This window comes from Pseudophryne corroboree, chromosome 12 (genome assembly GCF_028390025.1).
Source record: "Pseudophryne corroboree isolate aPseCor3 chromosome 12, aPseCor3.hap2, whole genome shotgun sequence".
Classification (NCBI taxonomy): Eukaryota; Metazoa; Chordata; class Amphibia; order Anura; family Myobatrachidae; genus Pseudophryne; species Pseudophryne corroboree.
Window position 1 is genome coordinate 143948930 of NC_086455.1, and position 24297 is coordinate 143973226.

Below are 24297 nucleotides of genomic sequence, written 5' to 3' on the forward strand. Positions count from 1 at the left end.
GTATGATTGTGCAGAATAACGGTGGTGTGGTATGATTGTGTAGATAACGGTGGTGTGGTATGATTGTGCAGATAACGGTGGTGTGGTATGATTGTGCAGATACAGGTGGTGTGGTATGATTGTGCAGATACCGGTGGTGTGGTATGGTTGTGCAGATACCGGTGGTGTGGTATGGTTGTGCAGATAACGGTGGTGTGGTATGATTGTGCAGATAACGTTGGTGTGGTATGATTGTGCAGATAACGGTGGTGTGGTATGGTTGTGCAGATAACGGTGGTGTGGTATTATGGTTGGATAGATGAGTGACAGGGATGGTGGAGATATGAGAGAAGAACAAGTTGTGGAAGCAGTCAAAAACACTTCCTCAGATGCTGACACCCATGACTGTCCTTCACCACTTGTCTTACCCCGGAACCTCCTTCTGATTCTGGTAGTGCGTTTTCTTTTCTTTCTTGGTGTGGGGTAGATGTATGTTTTCATCTGCAGTTATTTATATTTTCCTCTTGTCCAATAGGATTACCTTAAGCAGGTGCTGGATATTGATCTCCATGCACAAATCCACTTTGGCCGAGTGTTTATGAAGCCAGGGTAAGGCCTTCTGGTTAAGTTTCCTTTGTAATTCATATGTTTACAGCAGGGAAATGACGACATATAGACCATTCTGCTGTGTACACTTTAGAAATGAATAAAGGTGGAATGGGTGAGGACATTAGCCCCAGCAATAGTTTAGGTGAAGTCAAAGAAAGGTCCAGTAACCAAACCACCTAGTTATATATATAATGTACATCATGGTATTGGATACTTTTATAGGGAAATAAGTGGGCTGATCTGAGATCTATTTGTGAGACAGGGGCATTTCGGGGAAATCCAGAGTAGAAGAACACATGTTGCTTTGTATTTCCCAAGCATTTGCTTACCAGTAACTCCCTCGCCTCTGTCTTGCAGTCTGCCGACCACCTTTGCTACGATGGATATTGATGGTGTAAGAAAAATCATATTTGCACTCCCAGGTAAGCAGAATAAATGACAGTGGCCCTCATTCCAAGTTGTTCGCTCGTTGCCGATTTTCGCAAAGCAGCGAATAGGTGGAAAATGTGCATGGTACGCAGAGCGCATGCGCTTAGTAATTTTACTAAGAACTTAGTAGATTTACTCACGAGCGAACAACGTTTTTTCCACGTTGAAGTGTTCGTAGTGTGATTGACAGGAAGTGGGTGTCTCTGGGCGGAAACTGAGCGTTTTCAGGGAGTGTGCGGAAAAACGCAGGCGTGCCAAGGAAAAACGCGGGAGTGGCTGGAGAAACGGGAGAGTGGCTGGCCGAACGCAGGGCGTGTTTGTGACGTCAAACCAGGAACGAAACTGACAGAACTGATCGCAATCTGTGAGTAGGTCCGGAGCTACTCAGAAACTGCAAAGAATTATGTAGTAGCAGTTCTGCTAATCTTTCGTTCGCTATTCTGCTAAACTAAGATACACTCCCAGAGGGCGGCGGCCTAGCGTGTGCAATGCTGCTAAAAGCAGCTAGCGAGCGAACAACTCGGAATGAGGGCCATTGTGCAGTGAAATGATTTCAGTGTGAAGGCAGTTTAGTATACACCTTCCCATCCATGGGGGTCATTCCGAGTTGTTCGCTCGCAAGCTGCTTTTAGCAGCTTTGCACACGCTAAGACGCCGCCTACTGGGAGTGAATCTTAGCATAGTAAAATTGCGAACGAAAGATTCTCAAAATTGCGATTACACACCTCTTAGCAGTTTCTGAGTAGCTCGAGACTTACTCGGCATCTGCGATCAGTTCAATGCTTGTCGTTCCTGGTTTGACGTCACAAACACACCCAGCGTTCGCCCAGACACTCCCCCGTTTCCCCAGCCACTCCCGCGTTTTTCCCAGAAACGGTAGCGTTTTTCCGCACACACCCATAAAACGGCCAGTTTCCGCCCAGAAACACCCACTTCCTGTCAATCACACTCCGATCACCAGAACGAAGAAAATACCTCGTAATGCCGTGAGTAAAATACCTAACTTCTTAGCAAATTTACTTGGCGCAGTCGCAGTGCGGACATTGCGCATGCGCACTAAGCGGAAAATCGCTGCGATGCGAAGAAATTTACCGAGCGAACAACTCGGAATGACCACCCATGCTTTTACTTTCTGGATTGCAGAAGTTATGTGCCCATTTCCAGACAGAAGGCTCTAACTTACCTACTGTGTCAGTTTCCAGGAGGGGGGTACGGATCTGTGAAGAAGCGATTCACAGTGCCACAATATATACAAACTCAGCGTTTATGCTTTAACATCATTTCTTAGTTTGTTTTTTTAAATGTAAAGATTTCATGCACAGACAGGAGCTAAGATGCAATTGTAGGGGTCTATTTACTAAGCCTTGATGAGAGAGAAGATAGAGAGAGATAAAGTAACAACTAACCAGCTCCTAACTCATTTTTCAAACACAGCCTGTAATGGGATACATACGATATCCCGGCAGACAGGATGCCGGCTGTCACTATACTGACAGCGGCATCCCGTCAGCTGGAATCGCGTCAGCATGTCCCTTCCCGGGTTCACTGCGCTCGCCATGCATCAGGCGCGGTTCTATTCTCACTCAGTTGGAGGTGTGGATCCACCAACCAAGTGGGAAATCTGGGCCGGTGTCGGGATTCCGGCTATCGTTTTATCGATGGGTGTCTGGATTCCAGCATCGGTCTCCTGACTGCCGGGATCTCAACATCCAGTAAACGGACTGCATCCCCCTGTAATGTGGCAGTTAGGAGCTGATTGGTTGTTACTTTATCTCTCTCCACTTTATCTCTCTACAAGGCTTAGTAAATATCCCCCATAGGGGAATATTCAATTGATGTCAGATCCTTTCCGACAGAAAGGATCCGACATCTCAGTATTCAATGAGCGGCGGCCGTTCCCGACAATGCCAATCCAACTTTTTTTTTAAGTCGGAATGACATTGTTGGAAAAGGGGCTAAAACCTGTCGGATTTGGCCACGCTTCCGACAAAAACCATGGAGTCGAAATTGCCCACTTGTCAGAAAAACGGCACGGGGATTGAATAGGTCGGAACAGTTTCCGACCTAAAAAAGTCGGAAACTGCTGTCTGTCCGACAAGATGGCAGTTCCGACTACAATTGAATACCCCCCATAGTCTATTACATTTTATCCATCTATTTTATAGGTTTTTTTGTTCAGGCCGGCCGGCCCCGGCCACTCTAATTGCCTAGTCTCTGGCAGCTTAAGGGGGACATTTACTAAGCAGTGATAAGAGCGGAGAAGTGAGCCAGTGGAGAAGTTGCCCATGGCAACCAATCAGCACTGAAGTAACATCTATAATTTGCATACTATAAAATGATACAGAGCTGCTGATTGGTTGATGGGGCAACTTCTCCACTGGCTCACTTCTCCGCTCTTATCACTGCTTAGTAAATGTACCCCTAAGTCCTCTATCATACAGTCAGAATCTTCTGATTGACTGAAATCCTCTTATGTGAAAGAGTTGAGCAGTCAGGAAGCATTCCAGCAATGCAGTATAGATAACTGCGGAGATGGATTGCTCATATAGGACACAATACTGTGTCAGTTCCTATGTAAAAAAGCAACTCCATTTTCCAGATTTTATCCCTATTGAAGTACAGTGCATAGTTTACAGTATTAAGTATATTTAAGGTACTTTGCAGACCAATGCCAGCCACATAGTGTATAATAATGTCACTTAGACCATGCAACCATATGAGAGTCCAATTTGACCGCACGCGTAGATTGCAAATGCGCCACTGGGGACTGCTATTGCATTCAGAGGTAAGCCTTGAGCGGCCATCCAATTGCCTTGACCTGTGTGGCCAATATCAGGCTCTTAATCATCTTCGATGTTGCAGATATCATAATGTGTGTGGCCTATACCCACAGCCACACATACTGTGTATAAGGTCTCACAAAGGGGTAAATTTACTAATCGTTCTATTTCAATAGTGACAGAAACGGCAATGTATTTTTGTATAAAACAATTGGTATTTACTCTCCACTACGGCGATGTCAGTCGTGATTCCAGCCCTGGGCTGACCAGATTGCCCCCGTGCCATCACGCTGTGTGTCTTCCTGCTATAGCCTTACCTCCCCAGCTAGTTCAGCCTGGTGTAGATTTTTTAAAAATACAGAATTCCTACAATGTTTTTCTCCTCTATTTTCCGATATTAGCACAGGCTGCGGGCTCCAGTGCTGCTTATGGATTGGGGGGGGGGGGTCTATTGTTTGGGCATGCTTGACTGGCCATTAGTTAATCTGCAGCTCCTAAACTTCTCCATGTAAAAATATCGATAGTCCGATATTCTAAACTGGTCTGAAATCGGGTTTTTGGTTGTTTTGCCATCCGTTTTCACTTTATTAAATGGCCAATTTGCAGTACCAGCAGTAAAATGACTGAAGACCTAAAATCGATATTTAGTAAGTACTAGATAGAACAAGTACTCATAGATATTAGCCAACAGTGGCCACTTAATTGCCTGTATGTCCCACGCCTATATTATTCAATGTCATTATCGGCTATTACCCACCTTTGGTGGTGTTTTTGGGATATAACTTGCAGATAACATATATATAGACATATAGGACATTTAAGTATTATTGTTAGAGACATTTTATTTTATGATTAGCTTCAACTCAATTGATATGTGCAATTTTTCATTGAATAAATTATATTTGTTTGAAAACCAAGACTCTTTTCCCTAGCGCGCCACCTATTTCAGTTTGGTTGTTTGTTGGGAGAGTAGCGGCACTCCTCTCATAGAGGTTGGCTGCTGTGATCATTTCGAGTTATTGGTTTGATATTTGTGATTGGAGAATCACAGATCTCAGCAGAAGTCCTTCACTGTGGACTCATGCACCAGGCAGACATTGAGGCGTAGCCCTGGCTAACACATGAATGTTCCGTACTTAAACATACTGCAAGCTACTGGCATTGGGGGTGGTATTCAATTATCAGAAACGTAGCTGCACCCGTCACAGCATATTACACTAAGCCAACATTGCGTATTTTCCTGCACACCTCTGTGCAATGTTGGTGTCCACGAGGTGCCAGATAAGCAATTGTATTGCCATCACCTTACGGAAAACACTGTTAATTGAAAATGTATTGTTGTTAAAAGTGTTTTTAAAAAATTGCTATTAAAGAAAATAAAAATTTGCCCAACTGCCACTCCCTTAGAGGATCCTACTTCAGGCAAGATACTCTACTGTCCTTATGGCAGAAATGTCCCATGTGCTATATACAGTAGCAAGGTTAAAGGAAAAATCTATTTATCTGCCTTGTAAAATCCAAGATGGATTAATGATTTAATGCCAGAAAGCGTTCTAGCGTGATTTATCCTTTTATGCTGACAGCTAAATCCTGATTAAGGTTTTCTCTCCCTTCTTTACAGGCAACCCTGTGTCAGCAGTAGTTACCTGTAATCTTTTTGTCGTACCAGCACTTAGGAAGATGCAGGGAATATTGGATCCCAGACCTACAATCATCAAAGCCAGGGTATTTACAGCAGCTGCCACACACAGGCAGTGTTCACAGTACTGTTGGTTTATACTATACTTTGACGTACAAACCCGAATCTTGTTAAAATAAAGTGTCCCATATATGCTTTTGAAATTACTATGTGATATCATTTTCCAGTGTGCTGTGTGCTCTTAGAAAAGAGTTGCATTATTGTGTACATTCACCGCTCTATGGTCATATAGAATGGCTATATGGGTGTAGTATGGTATGCTGGCGGCTGGGCTCCCGGCGACCAGCATACCGGCGCCGGAATCCCGACCGCCGGCATACTACCGACTGCGTGGCGAGTGCAAATGAGCCCTTTGCGGGCTCGCTGCCGGCACGGTGGCGCGTTACGCGCGCCACGCTATTTATTCTCCCTCCGGGGGGGTTGTGGTCCCCCAAGAGGGAGAAAAAGTGTAGGTATGCCGGCTGTCGGGATTCCAGCGCCGGTGTACTATGCGCCGGGATCCCGACAGCCGGCAAACTGAAAACCACCCGGCTATATAAGTGTGTCAAGTTACATAAAATATCTGCATCAGTGTTTGATGTCACATAAAATGGCTGTTTCACTGTGCAAAGTTACTTAAAATGGTTGCTTCTCCATGTCAAGTTGCAAATAATGGCTGTGTTACAGTTTAACGTTACATAAGATCACAGTTTGTCCATGAAACATTACAGAAAATGTCTGCATTACTGTATAACGTTATATAAAATGGCTGCATCACTGTGTAACATTATTTAAGATGGCTACATCCCCATGTAACGTTGCATAACATGGCTGCATCACTGTGTAACTTAATATAAAATGGTAGCACCTCTGTGTAACATAATATAAAATGGTTGCATCTCCATGTAACGTTACATAAAATTATTGTATCACTTTGTGAAGTTACATAAAATTGCTCTGCCTTTGTATGAAGTTACAAAAAATTGTTGCATCAAATGGCTGCATCACTGTGTGAAATAACATAAAGTGACTGTACCATTGTGTACCATTACATAAAATGGTTATCATTATTGTGTAAAGTTACATAAAACGGCAGCACCGCTGTGTGAAATAGCATAAAATGGCTGTACCATTGTGTAACATTACTTGAAATGGCTGCTTTACTGTGTGAAGTAGCATAAAATGGCTGTACCATTGTGTAACGTTACATAAAATGGCTGCATCGCTGTGTGAAATAGCATAAAATGGCTGTACTATTGTGTGACGTTACACAAAAAATGGCTGTTCCATTGTTTAACCTTACATAAAATACCATTAATTACTAAGGCTATGAAGCTTGCACGTGTTAGTAAAATTATCAGGCGCTTTGCAACATATTGAGGATCTTGTCACAGCTATTTTGTGCAATATAATGATGCATCTCCATGTCACAATTATTGTTTAGCATTTTTTTGTTTAATATTTTGTCATTATGTGTATAAAATCACTTTACTTTGAAAACTAAGGGGTATATTCAATTGAAGTCGGATCCATTCCGACATTCATTTGTCGACATGGATCCGACCTGGGCTATTCAATGCAATCTCCAGGTTGTGGCACCCTTTTCGACCATCGCAATTCGGCTTAAAAAAAAGTTGAATTGAGATGCGGAAGCAGAGACGGGGGAGAGCCGCGGACAGACGGGGAGAGCAGCGCTACAGCAGCGTAGCCGGAGGATGTATCACAGCCGCTGCTCACAGCAGCGTCCACCCAGCTCCAGCAAGCGAGACCTCGCTTGCTGGAGCCGGGTGGACGCTGCTGTGAGCGGTGGCTGTGACACATTCTCCGGCTACGCTGCCGCTGCTGTAGCGCTGCTCTCCCCGTCTCTGCTTCTGCATCTCAATTCGTCTTTTTTTTTTAAGTCGAATTGAGATGGTCGAAAAGGGGGCCAAAATCTGGCGGTTTTGGGCCCGTTTTCGACACAAGCACGCGGATTGGCAGCTATTCCGCCGATCCACATGCTTTTCGACAAGTCGAATTACTCGACTTGTCGAATAATTTGGAGTTAGATTGAATAGGTGGGAACCCCTTCCGACTTAAAAAAGTCGAAAACTGCCGTCTCTTCGATAGACGGCAGCTTTCGACTTCAATTGAATATACCCCTAAGCATGTTTTGTACAGCTTATGCTACAGAGTAAAAAACACACTCCTAAAAGTTTTTATTTTTTCAAACTGTTTTATTAAAGTTTATTAAAAGTAGAAAGAGATGAAAGTAAGCAGTACCAACACAGACCCAGCTGGCACAAGAAAGGCAGCAGCAATAGCAGTGTCACTTAATATGGCGGCTGATTAGACATGTATATAGAATAGGTGTAGATGTATCGCATAACATTCTCATTGATCTGAGTCAGGGGCACCACACTCATGCTACTGTACAAGTAGGAAAGCAATAGCAATTCTCCTGGTGCAGCTTAGTATAGTTAGAGTGTGCAATGAAGTGTGTCTTGATAGAAAGGGGAGGCTGGTGGGGGGCACAGAAAAGCCGGGGAGGCAGGTGAGTTAAAAGTAAATGAGTGGAATGCAGTGCTTTAATATTGTTGTGTCTGACTCCTGTTCTGTGTTACAGTTATCATGTGATGTAAAGTTAGATCCACGCCCAGAGTACCATCGCTGCATACTAACATGGCATCACCAAGAGCCACTGCCTTGGGCACAAAGTACAGGTCAGTGCTCCTATGTTAGCTACTATGCTGGGGTTTTGGATTGGCACACGCTCCCTTCAGTGGCCGGAAGTATAGCTAATGTCACTCTGTGCTTTTGCTGCCTGTGTACAGAGAGAAGCTGCAGATAAGAGCAGAGTGCCTTTGGCTAATAGACCTTTAGCTCTGGATTTCTGCTTGGCAGTATCTGTCTAAAGCTGGGTACACACTGGGCGATCTATCTACCGTTCAATTCAATGGCCGATATGTCGTGGGCGGGAGTGTACCGCCATTATGTATGTGAACGGCGTTATTCAGAAACATAACGTGTCGGCCCTGCAGCACGGCTGATGTCCGATATATCTGTAGATGACGTATCAGCACATTGTGCTGTGTGTACAGGCGGTCTGAAGTCTGCCCATACACTTGCTGCATAGGCCGCCGGTGACTGACATCACAGCTGGGCGGGCACATGTTAATGCCCACCCAGTTGTGATGTCAGGCGCAACACATCGAGCCAACAATGTGTGTATGCACTTACCGCTCATCAGATAGGTCGGCAGATTGGCCGGACAGCCGATCTGTTGACCTAGGGGGTCATTCCGAGTTGTTCGCTCGTTGCAGATTTTCGCAACGGAGTGATTAAGGCAAAAATGCGCATGGTTCGCAGTGCGCATGCGGTTAGTATTTTAACACAAAACTTAGTAGATTTACTCACGTCCGAACAAAGATTTTTCATCGTTGAAGTGATCGGAGTGTGATTGACAGGAAGTGGGTGTTTCTGGGCGGAAACTGGCCGTTTTCTGGGAGTGTGCGGAAAAACGCAGGCGTGTCAGGGAAAAACGTGGGAGTGTCTGGAGAAACGGGGGAGTGGTTGGCCGAACGCTGGGCGTGTGTGTGACGTCAAACCAGGAACGAAACTGACTGAACTGATCGCTATTTGTGAGTAAGTCTCGAGCTACTCAGAAACTGCTGAGAAATTTCTATTCGCAATTCTGCTAATCTTTCGTTCGCTATTCTGATAAGCTAAGATACACTCCCAGAGGGCGGCGGCTTAGCGTGTGCAATGCTGCTAAAATCTGCTAGCGAGCGAACAACTCGGAATGACCCCCCCTAGTTCTTACCCACCATAAGTGGTCCAGGACACACAGGTCCATCAATAATGATACATTAAGGGTCTGATTCTGAGAAGGAGGCTGCAGCATCTCTGTGTGTGCCTTTTCCCTGTATTCTGTGACTCTATGCTAATAGCTGTACAAGTCGTTTGATGGTGCGTCTGAGTGCGCAAGGGCTGAGACGCCCACTTTGAGCTCAAAACATTAATAGCATCCTCGCCTGTATCCTTACCTGCATACAGTATGCTGAGTGCAATGTTTAGGCCCGTTCTGTGTATAGACACATGCATACTTACTCCTAGTGTAGAGATATGGCGCGCTGGTGTCTTTGGTAAATGCAGTCCTTGCATAGCCCTATCTATACACAATGGTGGTGATTCAGAGCTGAATGCACGGAACCCATTGGGCACAAATGGCCAATGGTTTCCCCCTGTGCATGCACCGTGATGCTTACCGCACAGAGGTGCAGATTGAAATTACATTGGTGAGCCATGCTTTTTTGATGGAGGCAACTGGGGTGTGGCTACCAGAAGCGGGCGTGGCGTTGCCACCAGCAACTGCATCTAAAGGTGTAGTTACACTGACACCAGCAGCCACGGTGAGTCAGACATTCTGCATCTGCCATGGGGCACGTGCAATATCTGATGATGTGGCCAATGGTGCTCCAATAATGTGTGTCTGTACACACATCACCTGGTGGATGTCTCAATAAGATGCCCATCAGCCGCAACATTACCATAGGTAGACAGTAGTGGCTGCTCTACTGCAATAGCATGCACCTCTGAATCATCCCCAATATGTCTCATTTTCCATATAAAATCTAAAGTGCAAACACCTTCATAGCTGTTGTATATCGCTTTAATAAGGAAATGGAAATATTTTTTCCTGCAGTAATGGAAATGTCAATTAAGTAATGCGAGTAGATGGCCGGTGCTATGTGGCAGGGGCCAGTAGCTGCTAAACAGTACTGTGGATCATCATCCAATATACTGTATCTGGATTCCAGCCTTCTGTTACTCCTAAATTACTTATCTTATGGATGCATCCAAATGTTAACATGAATTACAGGAATTGTCCTGTTCCTGTCTGCCCCCATTCAGCCCCTGCAGGCATAAGAGGAAGCACAGATCTATACATGAACGCATGCGCAGTACAGAAATGCTGCCTTACACAAACTGAATAGCATAAAGTCCAACTGTGCGGGAGCCCAGAGTAGGGATTCCCTGTATGTAGCCATAGTTTAGATTGCAGATACATCTTCGCAATAGATTCAAGCCTAGACCAGTCTTTTCCCAACTCCAGTGCTCAGGGATCCCTAACAGTGCATGTTTTCCAGATCTCCTAGTTGGTGCACAGGTTTGTACGCTACTGACTGACACATTTTAAAACTTCCTTAGGTGGAGCGAATTATTTCACTTGTGATACGAAAGCAATCTGAAAAACATGCTGTGTTAGGGGTCCCTGGGGACTGGAGATGGCACTAGCCTTCAAAGCTAATATGTGCCTGATTCAGAGGTGGACACAACAGGCACAGCAGGTGTGTCTGTGCGGGATGCGGTCAACATCCCGCTGGACGGGATCCCGGCGGTCGAAATACCGACGTCGGAGTCCCGACCGCCACAATCCTGACATATTCTCCCTCCGTGGGTGTCCACGACACCCATAGAGGGAGAATATAATAGTGTGTCGAGCGTAGCGAGGCACCATGCCCGCAGCGTGGCGAGCGAAGCGAGCCCACAAGGGGCTGCGTTCCGCTCGCCACCCCTGTCGGGATTGTGTGGTCGGGATTCCGGCGTCGGTATTTCGACCGCCGGGATCCCGTCCAGCGGGATTACGTACTGATCCCGTCTGTGCTAATGCGTCAGAAGACATCTTGTGTTGCCTGTTCCCGAAAATTCAGCATCGGATTACCATCGCGACCATTGGACGCAGCATCTGCCATCTAAGTACCCCTGTGGTTACTCAGAATGGCCGCCACATCTATGCTTTCAAGGCCAGTAAATCTACGGCGGAGGACGCGGCCACTGCCCTGGGTATCCCTTAAAATGGAGACGACATGCCTCCATTTGGTGAAAAAGACCGGTCTCCTCTCCCAAATGACTGCAGACTGTCAATCAAGCTGCGGCGTTCAGTGAACTATGACCGGGGTTGCAGTGACATGCAGTACTGCAGCCGCGGCACATGCGTATTCCCCAAAACATTGGTCATTTGGGACTGATTGGGGGCTTCGTCTGGGTCTGAATCAGCCACTAAGGCCTTCATTCCGAGTTGATTGCTAGCTGCCGTTGTTCGCAGCGCAGCGATCAAGCAAAAAAATCGGCACTAATGCGCATGCGTATGGGGCGCAGTGCGCACGCGCGATGTACTTTCACAAAAGCCGATGCAGTTTTACACAAGCTCTAGCGACGCTTTCCAGTCACACTGCTGGCCGCAGAGTGATTGACAGGAAGAGGGTGTTTCTGGGTGGTAACTGACCATTTTTGGGGAGTGTGTGAAAAAACGCAGGCGTGCCGAATAAAAACGCAGGAGTGGCTGGCGAAACGTAGGGCGTTTTTGTGACGTCAAAACAGGAACTAAATAGTCTGAAGTGATCGCCAGGTAGGAGTAAGTCTCAAGCTGCTCAGAAACTGCACAATCTTTTTTTGTAGCCGCACTGCGATCCTTTCGTTCGCACTTCTGCTAAGCTAAGATACACTCCCAGAGGGCGGCGGCTTAGCGTTTGCACTGCTGCTAAAAACTGCTAGCGAGCGAACAACTCGGAATGAGGGCCTATATCTGTAATTGTCAGAGGCACACTTTGTGGTAAAATACTTTTCTCTGCCGTCCTAGTGGATGCTGGGAACTCCGTAAGGACCATGGGGAATAGCGGGCTCCGAAGGAGGCTGGGCACTCTAGAAAGATTTATGACTACCTGGTGTGCACTGGCTCCTCCCACTATGACCCTCCTCCAAGCCTCAGTTAGATTTTGTGCCCGGCCGAGGTTGGATGCACACTAGGGGCTCTCCTGAGCCTTTAGAAAGAAAGTATAGAAATTAGGTTTTTTATTTTCAGTGAGACCTGCTGGCAACAGGCTCACTGCAGCGAGGGACTAAGGGGAGAAGAAGCGAACCTGCCTGCTTGCAGCCAGCTTGGGCTTCTTAGGCTACTGGACACCATTAGCTCCAGAGGGATCGACCGCAGGCCCAGCCTTGGTGTTCGGTCCCGGAGCCGCGCCGCCGTCCCCCTTACAGAGCCAGAAGCAAGAAGAGGTCCGGAAAATCGGCGGCAGAAGACATCAGTCTTCACCAAGGTAGCGCACAGCACTGCAGCTGTGCGCCATTGCTCCTCACACACACTTCACACTCCGGTCACTGAGGGTGCAGGGCGCTGGGGGAGGGCGCCCTGAGAAGCAATAATAACACCTTGGCTGGCAAAAATACCACAATATATAGCCCCAGAGGCTATATATGTGGAAAATACCCCTGCCAGAATATAGGAAAAAGCGGGAGAATAGTCTGCGGAAAAGGGGCGGAGCTATCTCCCTCAGCACACTGGCGCCATTTCTCCTTCACAGATCCGCTGGAAGGAAGCTCCCTGGCTCTCCCCTGCAGTCTACACTACAGAAAAGGGTAAAAAAAGAGAGGGGGGGCACTAAATTTAGGCGCAGTATACATTTATATAGCAAAAGCAGCTATAGGGGACATAACTCAGTTAGTCCCTGCATTATATAGCGCTCTGGTGTGTGCTGGCATACTCTCACTCTGTTCCCCCAAAGGGCTTTTGTGGGTCCTGTCCTCTGTTGGAGCATTCCCTGTGTGTGTGCGGTGTGTCGGTACGGCTGTGTCGACATGTTTGATGAGGATAATGATGTGGAGACGGAGCAGATGCCTTTAGAAGGGATGTCACCCCCTGCGGGGCAGACACCTGAGTGGTTGAGCTTATGGAAAGAAATGAGTGCACGTATAGACTCCTTACATAAGAAATTTGACGACATGCCAAATGTGGGACAGCCGACTTCTCAGCTCGTGCCTGTCCAGGCGTCTCACAGGTCATCAGGGGCTCTAAAACGCCCGCTACCTCAGACCGCAGACCCAGATGTCGACACTGATACTGACACCAGTGTCGACGACGATGAGTCTAACCTGATGCCCACTAAGGCCATTCACTGCATGATTGAGGCAATGAAAGAGGTGTTACACATTTCTGATATAAATACAGGTACCTCTAAAAAGGGTATTATGTTTGGGGAGAAAAAACTACCCGTAGTTTTTCCCCCATCAGATGAATTAAATGAAGTGTGTGAAGAAGCGTGGGCTTTCCCTGATAAAAAATTGGTAATTCCTAAGAAGGTACTAATGGCGTTCCCTTTCCCGCCAGAGGATAGGTCACGTTGGGAAACACCTCCTAGGGTGGATAAAGCGCTCACACGTTTGTCTGAAAAGGTGGCACTACCGTCTCCGGATACGGCCGCCCTCAAGGAACCTGCTGATAGAAAGCAGGAGGCGATCCTGAAGTCTGTATACACACACTCAGGCATTATACTTAGGCCAGCTATTGCGTCAGCATGGATGTGCAGTGCTGCCGCTGCATGGTCAGATAAACTGTCAGAAAATATTGACACATTAGACAGAGACACGATCCTGCTAACCATAGACCATATCAAAGACTCAGTCTTATATATGAGAGATGCACAGAGGGAAATCTGCCGGCTGGCATCTAAAGTAAGTGCATTGTCCATTTCTGCTAGGAGAGGCTTATGGACTCGCCAGTGGACAGGAGATGCAGATTCTAAAAGGCACATGGAAGTTTTGCCATATAAGGGTGAGGAATTATTTGGAGATGGTCTCTCGGACCTAGTTTCCACAGCAACGTCTGGGAAGTCAGCATTTTTACCCCATGTCCCCTCACAGCCTAAGAGGGCGCCGTTTTATCAGGTTCAGTCCTTTCGGACCCAGAAAAACAAGTGTGGAAAAGGCGGGTCTTTTCTGTCCAGAGGCAGAGGTAGGGAAAAAGGCTGCAACAAACAGCAGGTTCCCAGGAGCAAAAGTCCTCCCCCGCTTCTTCTTCCAAGTCCGCCGCATGACGGTGGGGCTCCACAGGCGGAGCCAGGTACGGTGGGGGGCCGCTTCAAGAATTTCAGCGACCAGTGGGCTCGCTCACAGGTGGATCCCTGGATCCTTCAAATAGTATCTCAGGGGTACAAACTGGAATTCGAGGCGTCTCCACCCCACCGGTTCCTAAAATCTGCCTTGCCGATTGCCCTCTCAGACAGGGAGGCGGTGCTAGCGGCAATTCACAAGCTGTATTCCCAGCAGGTGATAATCAAGGTACCCCTACTTCAACAAGGCCGGGGTTACTATTACACACTATTTGTGGTGCCGAAACCGGACGGTTCGGTGAGACCCATTTTAAATTTGAAATCCTTTAACACATACATAAAAAAATTCAAGTTCAAGATGGAATCGCTCAGGGCGGTTATTGCAAGCCTGGACGAGGGGGATTACATGGTATCCCTGGACATCAAGGATGCTTACTTGCATGTTCCCATTTACCATCCTCACCAGGAGTACCTCAGATTTGTGGTACAGGATTGCCATTACCAATTCCAGACGCTGCCGTTTGGACTGTCCACGGCACCGAGGGTATTTACCAAGGTTATGGCGGAAATGATGATACTCCTTCGAAAAAAGGGAGTTTTAATTATCCCGTACTTGGACGATCTCCTAATAAAGGCGAGGTCCAAGGAACAGTTGTTGGTGGGAGTAGCACTATCTCAGGAAGTGCTGCACCAGCACGGCTGGATTCTGAATATCCCAAAGTCACAGCTGGTTCCGACGACACGGCTACTGTTCCTGGGTATGATTCTGGATACAGTCCAGAAAAAAGTGTTTCTCCCGGAGGAGAAAGCCAGGGAGTTGTCATCTCTAGTCAGAGACCTCCTGAAACCAAAACAGGTATCAGTGCATCACTGCACGCGGGTCCTGGGAAAGATGGTAGCTTCTTACGAAGCAATTCCCTTCGGCAGGTTCCATGCCAGAATCTTTCAGTGGGACCTGTTGGACCAATGGTCCGGATCGCATCTTCAGATGCATCGCTTAATAACCCTGTCTCCAAGAACCAGGGTGTCTCTACTGTGGTGGCTGCAGAGTGCCCATCTTCTAGAGGGCCGCAGGTTCGGCATACAGGACTGGGTCCTGGTGAACACGGATGCCAGCCTTCGAGGCTGGGGGGCAGTCACACAGGGAAGAAACTTCCAAGGACTATGGTCGAGTCAGGAGACTTCCCTTCACATAAATATTCTGGAACTAAGGGCCATTTACAATGCCCTAAGTCAAGCAAAATCCCTGCTCCTACACCAGCCGGTGCTGATCCAGTCAGACGACATCACGGCAGTCGCCCATGTGAATCGACAGGGAGGCACAAGAAGCAGGATGGCGATGGCAGAAGCCACAAGAATTCTCCGATGGGCGGAGAATCATGTTCTAGCACTGTCAGCAGTGTTCATTCCGGGAGTGGACAACTGGGAAGCAGACTTCCTCAGCAGACACGACCTCCACCCGGGAGAGTGGGGACTTCACCCAGAAGTTTTCCAGATGCTGGTAAACCGTTGGGAAAAACCACAGGTGGACATGATGGCGTCCCGCCTCAACAAAAAGTTAAAAAGATATTGCGCCAGGTCAAGGGACCCTCAGGCGATAGCTGTGGACGCTCTAGTGACACCGTGGGTGTACCAGTCGGTTTATGTGTTCCCTCCTCTGCCTCTCATACCAAAGGTATTGAGAATAATAAGAAAGCGAGGAGTAAACACAATTCTCGTGGTTCCGGATTGGCCAAGACGAGCGTGGTACCCGGAACTTCAAGAGATGCTCTCAGAGGACCCGTGGCCTCTACCGCTCAGACAGGACCTGATACAGCAGGGGCCCTGTCTGTTCCAAGACTTACCGCGGCTGCGTTTGACGGCATGGCGGTTGAACGCCGGATCCTGAAGGAAAAGGGTATTCCGGAAGAAGTCATTCCTACGCTTATTAAAGCCAGGAAAGATGTTACGGCAAAGCATTATCACCGCATATGGCGGAAATATGTTGCATGGTGCGAGGCAAAAAAGGCCCCAACAGAGGAATTTCAGCTGGGTCGATTTCTGCATTTCCTGCAAGCAGGAGTGAATATGGGCCTAAAACTAGGCTCCATTAAAGTACAGATCTCGGCTCTGTCGATTTTCTTTCAAAAAGAACTAGCTTCAGTACCTGAAGTTCAGACATTTGTGAAAGGAGTGCTGCATATTCAGCCCCCGTTTGTGCCTCCTGTGGCACCTTGGGATCTCAACGTGGTGTTGAGTTTCTTAAAATCACATTGGTTTGAGCCACTAAAAACCGTGGATCTAAAATATCTCACGTGGAAAGTGGTCATGTTATTGGCCTTGGCTTCAGCCAGGCGAGTGTCAGAATTGGCGGCTTTATCATGTAAAAGCCCTTATCTGATTTTCCATATGGATAGGGCAGAATTGAGGACTCGTCCCCAGTTTCTCCCTAAGGTGGTGTCAGCGTTTCACCTGAACCAGCCTATTGTGGTGCCTGCGGCTACTAGGGATTTGGAGGACTCCAAGTTGCTAGACGTTGTCAGGGCCCTGAAAATATATGTTTCCAGGACGGCTGGAGTCAGAAAATCTGACTCGCTGTTTATCCTGTATGCACCCAACAAGCTGGGTGCTCCGGCTTCTAAGCAGACTATTGCTCGCTGGATTTGTAGTACAATTCAGCTTGCACATTCTGTGGCAGGCCTGCCACAGCCAAAATCAGTAAATGCCCATTCCACAAGGAAGGTGGGCTCATCTTGGGCGGCTGCCCGAGGGGTCTCGGCTTTACAACTTTGCCGAGCAGCTACTTGGTCAAGGGCAAACACGTTTGCAAAATTCTACAAATTTGATACCCTGGCTGAGGAGGACCTAGAGTTCTCTCATTCGGTGCTGCAGAGTCATCCGCACTCTCCCGCCCGTTTGGGAGCTTTGGTATAATCCCCATGGTCCTTACGGAGTTCCCAGCATCCACTAGGACGTCAGAGAAAATAAGAATTTACTTACCGATAATTCTATTTCTCATAGTCCGTAGTGGATGCTGGGCGCCCATCCCAAGTGCGGATTGTCTGCAATACTTGTAAATAGTTATTGCTAACTAAAGGGTTATTGTTGAGCCATCTGTTGAGAGGCTCAGTTGTTTTCATACTGTCAAACTGGATATAGTATCACGAGTTGTACGGTGTGATTGGTGTGGCTGGTAAGAGTCTTACCCGGGATTCAAAATCCTTCCTTATTATGTCAGCTCGTCCGGGCACGGTGTCCTAACTGAGGCTTGGAGGAGGGTCATAGTGGGAGGAGCCAGTGCACACCAGGTAGTCATAAATCTTTCTAGAGTGCCCAGCCTCCTTCGGAGCCCGCTATTCCCCATGGTCCTTACGGAGTTCCCAGCATCCACTACGGACTACGAGAAATAGAATTACCGGTGAGTAAATTCTTATTTAATGTAAATGTCACCTTATTTAATGATTGTAAAATATAATTATCTGCTGGTTTCTTCAGATGTTCTGTATATTGCTCCGGATCTTTCAGTATATTGCATTGTGATATACAGTACACAGTAGTTCCCCCACATGTGCTGATGTAAATGTACTCTGCATTGCATGCAGGTAATCAGATGAGCAGTCGCCTGATGAGTATGCGCAGTGCCAATGGACTGTTGATGCTACCTCCAAAGACAGAACAGTATGTGGAACTTCACAAGGGAGAGGTGGTGGACGTCATGGTCATCGGACGACTATGATGACAGCCGCAAGAGAGAAGCTTTGATGCATGTCCACATATCATTGACTGTATCCTGTAATATGCAACGGCACAGCTAGTTTTTATGATTTGGATAAAGTTGATCAGTGTAGTCAACATCTCGAACTTAAATTTCAACAACAACAACAACAACAAAAAATGACTTCAAGGGAAAAAAAAAACCTACTTTTTTTTTTTCAAAAAAATAAATAAATAAAAAAAACCTCTTAAAAAACCTTATACTGATTATAAGGCAACTTTTCCTTCATTGCAATTGCTTTGTGTGTTATAATGCTAGGTCAAATAGCGGTAGCTTTTAGTAGACAGCGGTAGATGCCTGCAAAAGTTGTGTTTCTCTCATCCTTAAAGTACAAATACTTAAGCTCTTAAACAAGGCTGTCTGCTTAATTTATACTAGCTTAGATAACACTGCTGTTTCCCTTATCAGTATGCTTCATAAACGCTTCACACGAGAGCTCTGCTTGTTCTTTATCTTGTATAACGTGTTGATGTGCACAGTGCCAACAGCAAAGTGGTTGAGCCCTGGATAAAGACTTCCGTCTACTTAACAAGGAAGGAGATACGTCCTGGCCATCACTCCGCTCAGTACTATTGGGCAGTAACTGAATACCTTTTCTTTGAAAAAAAAAATTGCTTCCTTAAGTGCTGAGAGCCTTTTTAACCAATACATTAAAAAAAAAAAAATGTACAGAAAAAAAAAAATCAAAAACTGATCTTGTACAGATTACAGTGTACCAGCAATTCATGTGGAGAAAAAAAAAAGCAAAGAAAATATTGAAGAACTCTGTACCATAACATTTTCTGTAATGATATTGAAACAAGATGAATTAAATCCTTGATCATTATTTAAAAAAAAAAAAAAAAAAATTGTAAAATTTGTTTTCTTTTGTCATATGTTAATTCTGTTATAAGAGGGGGAAAGAATGAATAGTATTCTGTTCTGATAACTTGCATTGAAATCATTGACAGTGCTGCTTTTCCAACTTGAATGACGCTTTGTGGATTGGTTGTGTTTTATGTTTATTTAAAATTGTTGGAAGAGTTCTTAGTTCCAGAGATGTAGTTTGAATGCAGGTGAAGCCACAGGGTATTGGTATCCCGACGCTTGGAATGCCAGCAGTCAGAGTACCGGCAACTGCAATCCCGATGCTCAGGATCCTGACACCTAAGTGGTAAGCTTACTAACCCTAACGCTCCCTCCCTGCAGCATGACCCTTGCATCCCCCCACATACATACACACACACACACACACACACACACACACACACACACACACACACACACCCTAACCCTAGCCAGTTGTGCCTACCCTTAACTCCCCCTCCCTGCAGCCTAAACCTAACTCTTCCTCCCCCGATGCCTAACTCTTTCCGGTGGTGCCTAACCCTACCTCCCCACAGCCTAAACCTAACTCTCCCTCCCCCGATGCCTAACTCTCCCAGGTGGTGCCTAACCCTCCCTCCCCACAGCCTAAATCTAACCTCCCACCCCCATGCGGCTTACCAGTGTGGACTCCCGGCAGATGATCGTTTGGGATCCCAGAACCGGCATTTCAATCCATGTCGGGATTCCGAGCAGTGTTGGGATTCTGGCGTCGGTATTCTGACTGCCGGAATCCTGACTGGATCCTGTCCTGAATCAGGTTTTCTGATTAACCGGGGGAAAGTCTGCTCAAGTGTGTTGTGAGATTGGTCTTCCAAGTTGGCGTTAAAAAAGCAAACAAGGAAAAAATCGGTGCAAAGAGACCGCTTCGGCAGGTCACCAGAAAAATAGTATTGCGTGTTGGTTTAATGAAGCAATATAGGAACAACTCCTCAATAGGATGTTCTTTAGTTCTAACTGGTTAAAGCTATTATAATAATTGTATAAAAAACTATGCCAAGCACAAAAGCCCATGGCTATGGGAGATAATAAAGACAATCAGACATTGGGGTTAGAATTCCTCTGGCTTATGTAATGTGATAATTGTAAACACCGTCCACGTAGTTTGAGGCTGCAACATTTCCTCTGTTCAAATACACACACTGCCGTTCATTGCACTAATAAATCTGATTACAATGCTGGCCGTAGACTGTTGAATCAAACTCACCATCAGACAAACAGATTATCTGATGTTGCCATAAACTGTCAGATAATTGGTTTGTCTGATGGTGAGTAAATCTACTGTCAGATCTGAGCACCAATTATCGCATAATTGAGGCATGCTGAAAGATTTATCATGCCCAGCGATAATTGTTGCTCGGCTGCGGCCACACACTGCACAAATATCAGTTTGATCATCCAATAATCACCTGATAAGGTTTTTATTTGCACAGTTTACGGCTTTCTTTATATATATTATTCTATTGGGCTACTTACCATTGTCTGATGTGATACGACACTGTTGTGATGTTCTTTCTGTTTACTAGCAATTCTTTAGACCAGGCATGTCCAAACTGCGGCCCTCCAGCTGTTGGGAAACTACACATCCCAGCATGCCCTGACACAGCTTTAGCATTCTCTGATAGCAAAACTGTGTCAGGGCATGCTGGTATATGTAGTTTCACAACAGCTGGAGGGCCGCAGTTGGACATGCCTGCTTTAGACGTTCTACCCATCACTCTTGTTACTAAAGCAGTTATGTAAATTGTGGTCAAAATTATCACACAATGATGAGAGAGATATATTGTACTGCTGTCCATTTTATGGAAGTATTCAACTGGTGCGCTGTACCAAAAGATTGTGTGTTATGTCAAGATTTATTAAGAAAGTTGTATATTTTCATGGTATATCATTGCACACTTTCATTACCCTAATGAACCAATCCAACATTCTTGCTTATATTTAAAGTCTCAAGAAATCATGTTCAGTTATAGGGGGAGATTTACTAAGGTACGGTTTACACAAACCACAGGTTTTCATGCGCTCCGATGTGCAGATGAGTGCAAGACACCCAATCTAAAACCTCTGAGAACTGCAGTCAATGTGCAAAACTGTGACTTCGTAAATCCTCACCCTTAAAAGTTAAGTTTACTTGCAACTGTATTTGCTCAGAGTTGAATATTACAAGCCCTTGAAGAATTCTGATTGGACCGAGTCAGACCCATTCAGACGAGGAATAACGCTTGCTGGAAGACCTTTCAAGAAATGCTTCTAAAAACTGGAAAGAAAAGGTTTAATCGTTTATAATGTTTTACACTTTTCTGCAATTAAGTTTGTTCATTTGATGCTGAATTTTATATTTTGTTAATAATTTATCTTAAAAATGGTCATTATTGTTTTATCATAAATAACCATATTTTTTAGCAGTTTATATTAATAGGAGTCTAAGACTACAAAACCTTCATGTAATATGTCCTTAGATAATCTCTCTCCAAATTGCCATTGTGCTACATTTATATGGTAAATCCTTTGGAAAAGTACATATGGAAGTCCTGAGAATATGTGATGATAAAAAGCAAACAACACACTAACCTGTATTTTCTCATGTTTTTATTATGCTAATGAGTTGTAACTGATATGTGAGACTGAAGATGAGTAACTGGTAGAATTGGCTTTAGCAGCACTTATTTCAAACCTCTGCATTTAGTATCTGTTGATTTATCTATACACATGGAGGTGTGTCAGCCTATCTCTTCTATATAAATTGCTTTCATTCATTAATAATGTCTGTCTTGCATGAACTATGGATTATCAAGTAATGCTGTTGTGTTTCTATGTGATTTAGCCATCTTATTCAATCTTTTTTTTCTGGTTCAGTCACTTTGTTGCAAGTCTTTGTATTTAGGATTACTCTCATGGGGTGGTCTTCTGTTTGCCGGCGGTCGGGCTCCCGGCGCTCAGTATACCGGCGCCGGGAGCCCGACAGCCGGAATACCGACAATTATTTTCCCTCGTGGGGGTCCACGACCCCCCTGGAGGGAGAATAAAATAGTGTGGCGCGCGTAGCGCGCCACCGTGCCCGTAGCGTGGCGAGCGCAGCGAGCCCGCAAGGGGCTCATTTGCGCTCGCCAAGCTGTCGGTAAGCCGGCGGTCGGGCTCCCGGCGCCGGGATGCTGGTCGCCGGGAGCCCGACCGCCGGCCAGCCGTAGTGAACCCCTCTCATGATACGTGATGTATTTTCTGTTGAGCTTTTAGATTATGGGTGAACATAACATAACGTAACAGTCTACCGGGGCAATGTAGAGTTTACTGTTAGGGCTAGAGAGATGCATTGCGGCCCCAAACCAAATACTCCAGTCAGCCTGACGGTCATCTTTTTATTGTTCTCCACACATACTGTTTGGTTCTTCTAGATCTCATTAGCAGCAGTGCACTGGCCAGTCCACTACCTCTCTCTCCATCCACAGTACGTTTTTTCCTTATTGTTCAGTGTACAGTTAATTTTAATCGACCATCGGCTATTAGTTGTCAGTTGTCCAGACGGAACCTTCATCCCCAGTCATCAATTTTTAAAGCACATCTGCTCTGCTGCTTACTGTACTGCAACATGAGATGCCTTTTTCTGTATACAGTATTTCACAACAGACGTAGAAATGAAGGATGATCTGAAATCTATTGGTACAAAACCTGATACATACGTTTCTTTTAAGTCCGAAGTGGACAAAACATTTGACTTTGCTCCACTGCTCCAGCATTGGCGTTTCAAGTGGCCCGATAAGGCTGTTATTGATCAGCAGGCAAAACTCCTAGATGCCTGTCTGCAGGAAATGTTACTAGCTGATTCGGACGTGTAGTTAAATGCTACAAGTTGTCTCTTAACTGTATTATTGTGCATGACTCATCAGTCACAATAATATCATGTTTGAGTCATTTGACTTAAAGCTCAGGCTGATTAGGCTGCTGGTGCATGTTGTTTACTTGGCACTATAAAAGGGTTTGCATATGCTCAAGCATGTCACTGTATTAATGGAGCATCACAGTACTTAGCCCAGGAGAGATTGGTACCTTATCATATTGACTGTTGTTTATCTTCTATCGCCTGTTCTCTTCACTATAACCTACTCTGGTTTGGAGTCAATGTGTGGACTAACCTCCTTGCTCATGTCCGTTACGCACCTACCAACTTGTAGGCATCTTCCAATAGGTTTTGGGCCCAGGACTGTGAATGACACATTCAACAGGATTACAACTTCGTATTGAAGGTGAAAAATGTATACTCCAAGCGAAAGTATGAGCTTCATAAAATTGAAAGGCTAAGAGAACTACTCTAATTGGAAATTCGCTATAGAAATGCAGTCAAATGTAGCTGTGGAAGGTCACGATTGATCCATGACCTCCTAAATCTCAAAGAGGTGGATAGAGCCCTTGGACCCATTGACTTCGCTGTAGAACAGAAAGTATATTCTATCACCCATGGAAAGGACATGTGGGTAGCCTTGCAAACAGCTTATGGAGATAAGGGTCTTATGAGGAGAATACACCTCAGACTCACTTTGTACGTGACTAAACGAAGTGAATATAAGGACACGAATACAGATGTAGCCATGCTCATCACACTGCAATGCAGCATGTTGCAGCACGGCAGGCTGCATGGCGTGCCAGGCTGCAACTACTCGCAGTCGATGATCGTTTCCTAATTTCCTTTCAGAACTAATGGAGCGATCGAAAGGAATTAATGAAGTAATCGACAGATGCAAATAGTCGTAGCCTGGCACCCCATGCAGCAAGCCGTGTTGCAGCATGCTGCATCACAGCAAAGACGAGCATGGCTAAATCTATACATTGATAAGATGTTGTCCATTATACAGCATCCGTTGCAGTCGAGGTACATGACGAACAGAACATACACAAAGTATAAAAATCACACTCTCTTTTATACTTTGTGTATTTTTTGTTTATTGTGACTAGTGAATTTTATGTATTGTTATTTTAATAAATTCTGTATTGCTTGTTACTTTCATGGACAGCGCTTCTTTTTCTGGTTCTTGTGTATTTACAATGTTCTGAGGTTCAGCTCCTCAGAGTTGAAGCGGCAGTCCATGCTAAATACCCACAATTGTAATATTGAATGTCTCACATCCAGTACACGAGCGCCCACTTCTGTTTGTTGTCTTTTATACATGACGAACAGGTCAGTACGGCTGTTTTGCAAAACCTGACCCCAGAGTTAATTTTCTGGTAGTGGCATTGGAATCAAATACCATTGTATTAACTACTGATATTGTCACGCCTCCTGCATTCATTTCTAATCTAAGCTGCATCCTAGAATTCAGTATCGTATCATCTCTGACACCA

The 24297-nt window shown here is 45.6% G+C and overlaps 1 protein-coding gene across 22 annotated transcripts in view; it reads left to right on the forward strand.

Moving 5' to 3' along the window:
- GPHN (gephyrin) overlaps positions 1-18802 on the forward strand; it is a 615912-nt gene extending 597110 nt beyond the window's left edge. For all 22 annotated transcript variants that reach the window (XM_063948135.1, XM_063948129.1, XM_063948127.1 and 19 more), the window contains 5 exons: positions 515-588; positions 946-1010; positions 5419-5522; positions 8081-8177; positions 17927-18802. In XM_063948135.1, coding sequence (XP_063804205.1) covers positions 515-588; positions 946-1010; positions 5419-5522; positions 8081-8177; positions 17927-18060 — 474 coding nt within the window. In that variant the 3' untranslated portion in view covers positions 18061-18802. The remainder of the gene's footprint in view (positions 1-514; positions 589-945; positions 1011-5418; positions 5523-8080; positions 8178-17926) is intronic.
- The last annotated feature ends 5495 nt before the right edge of the window (positions 18803-24297 follow it).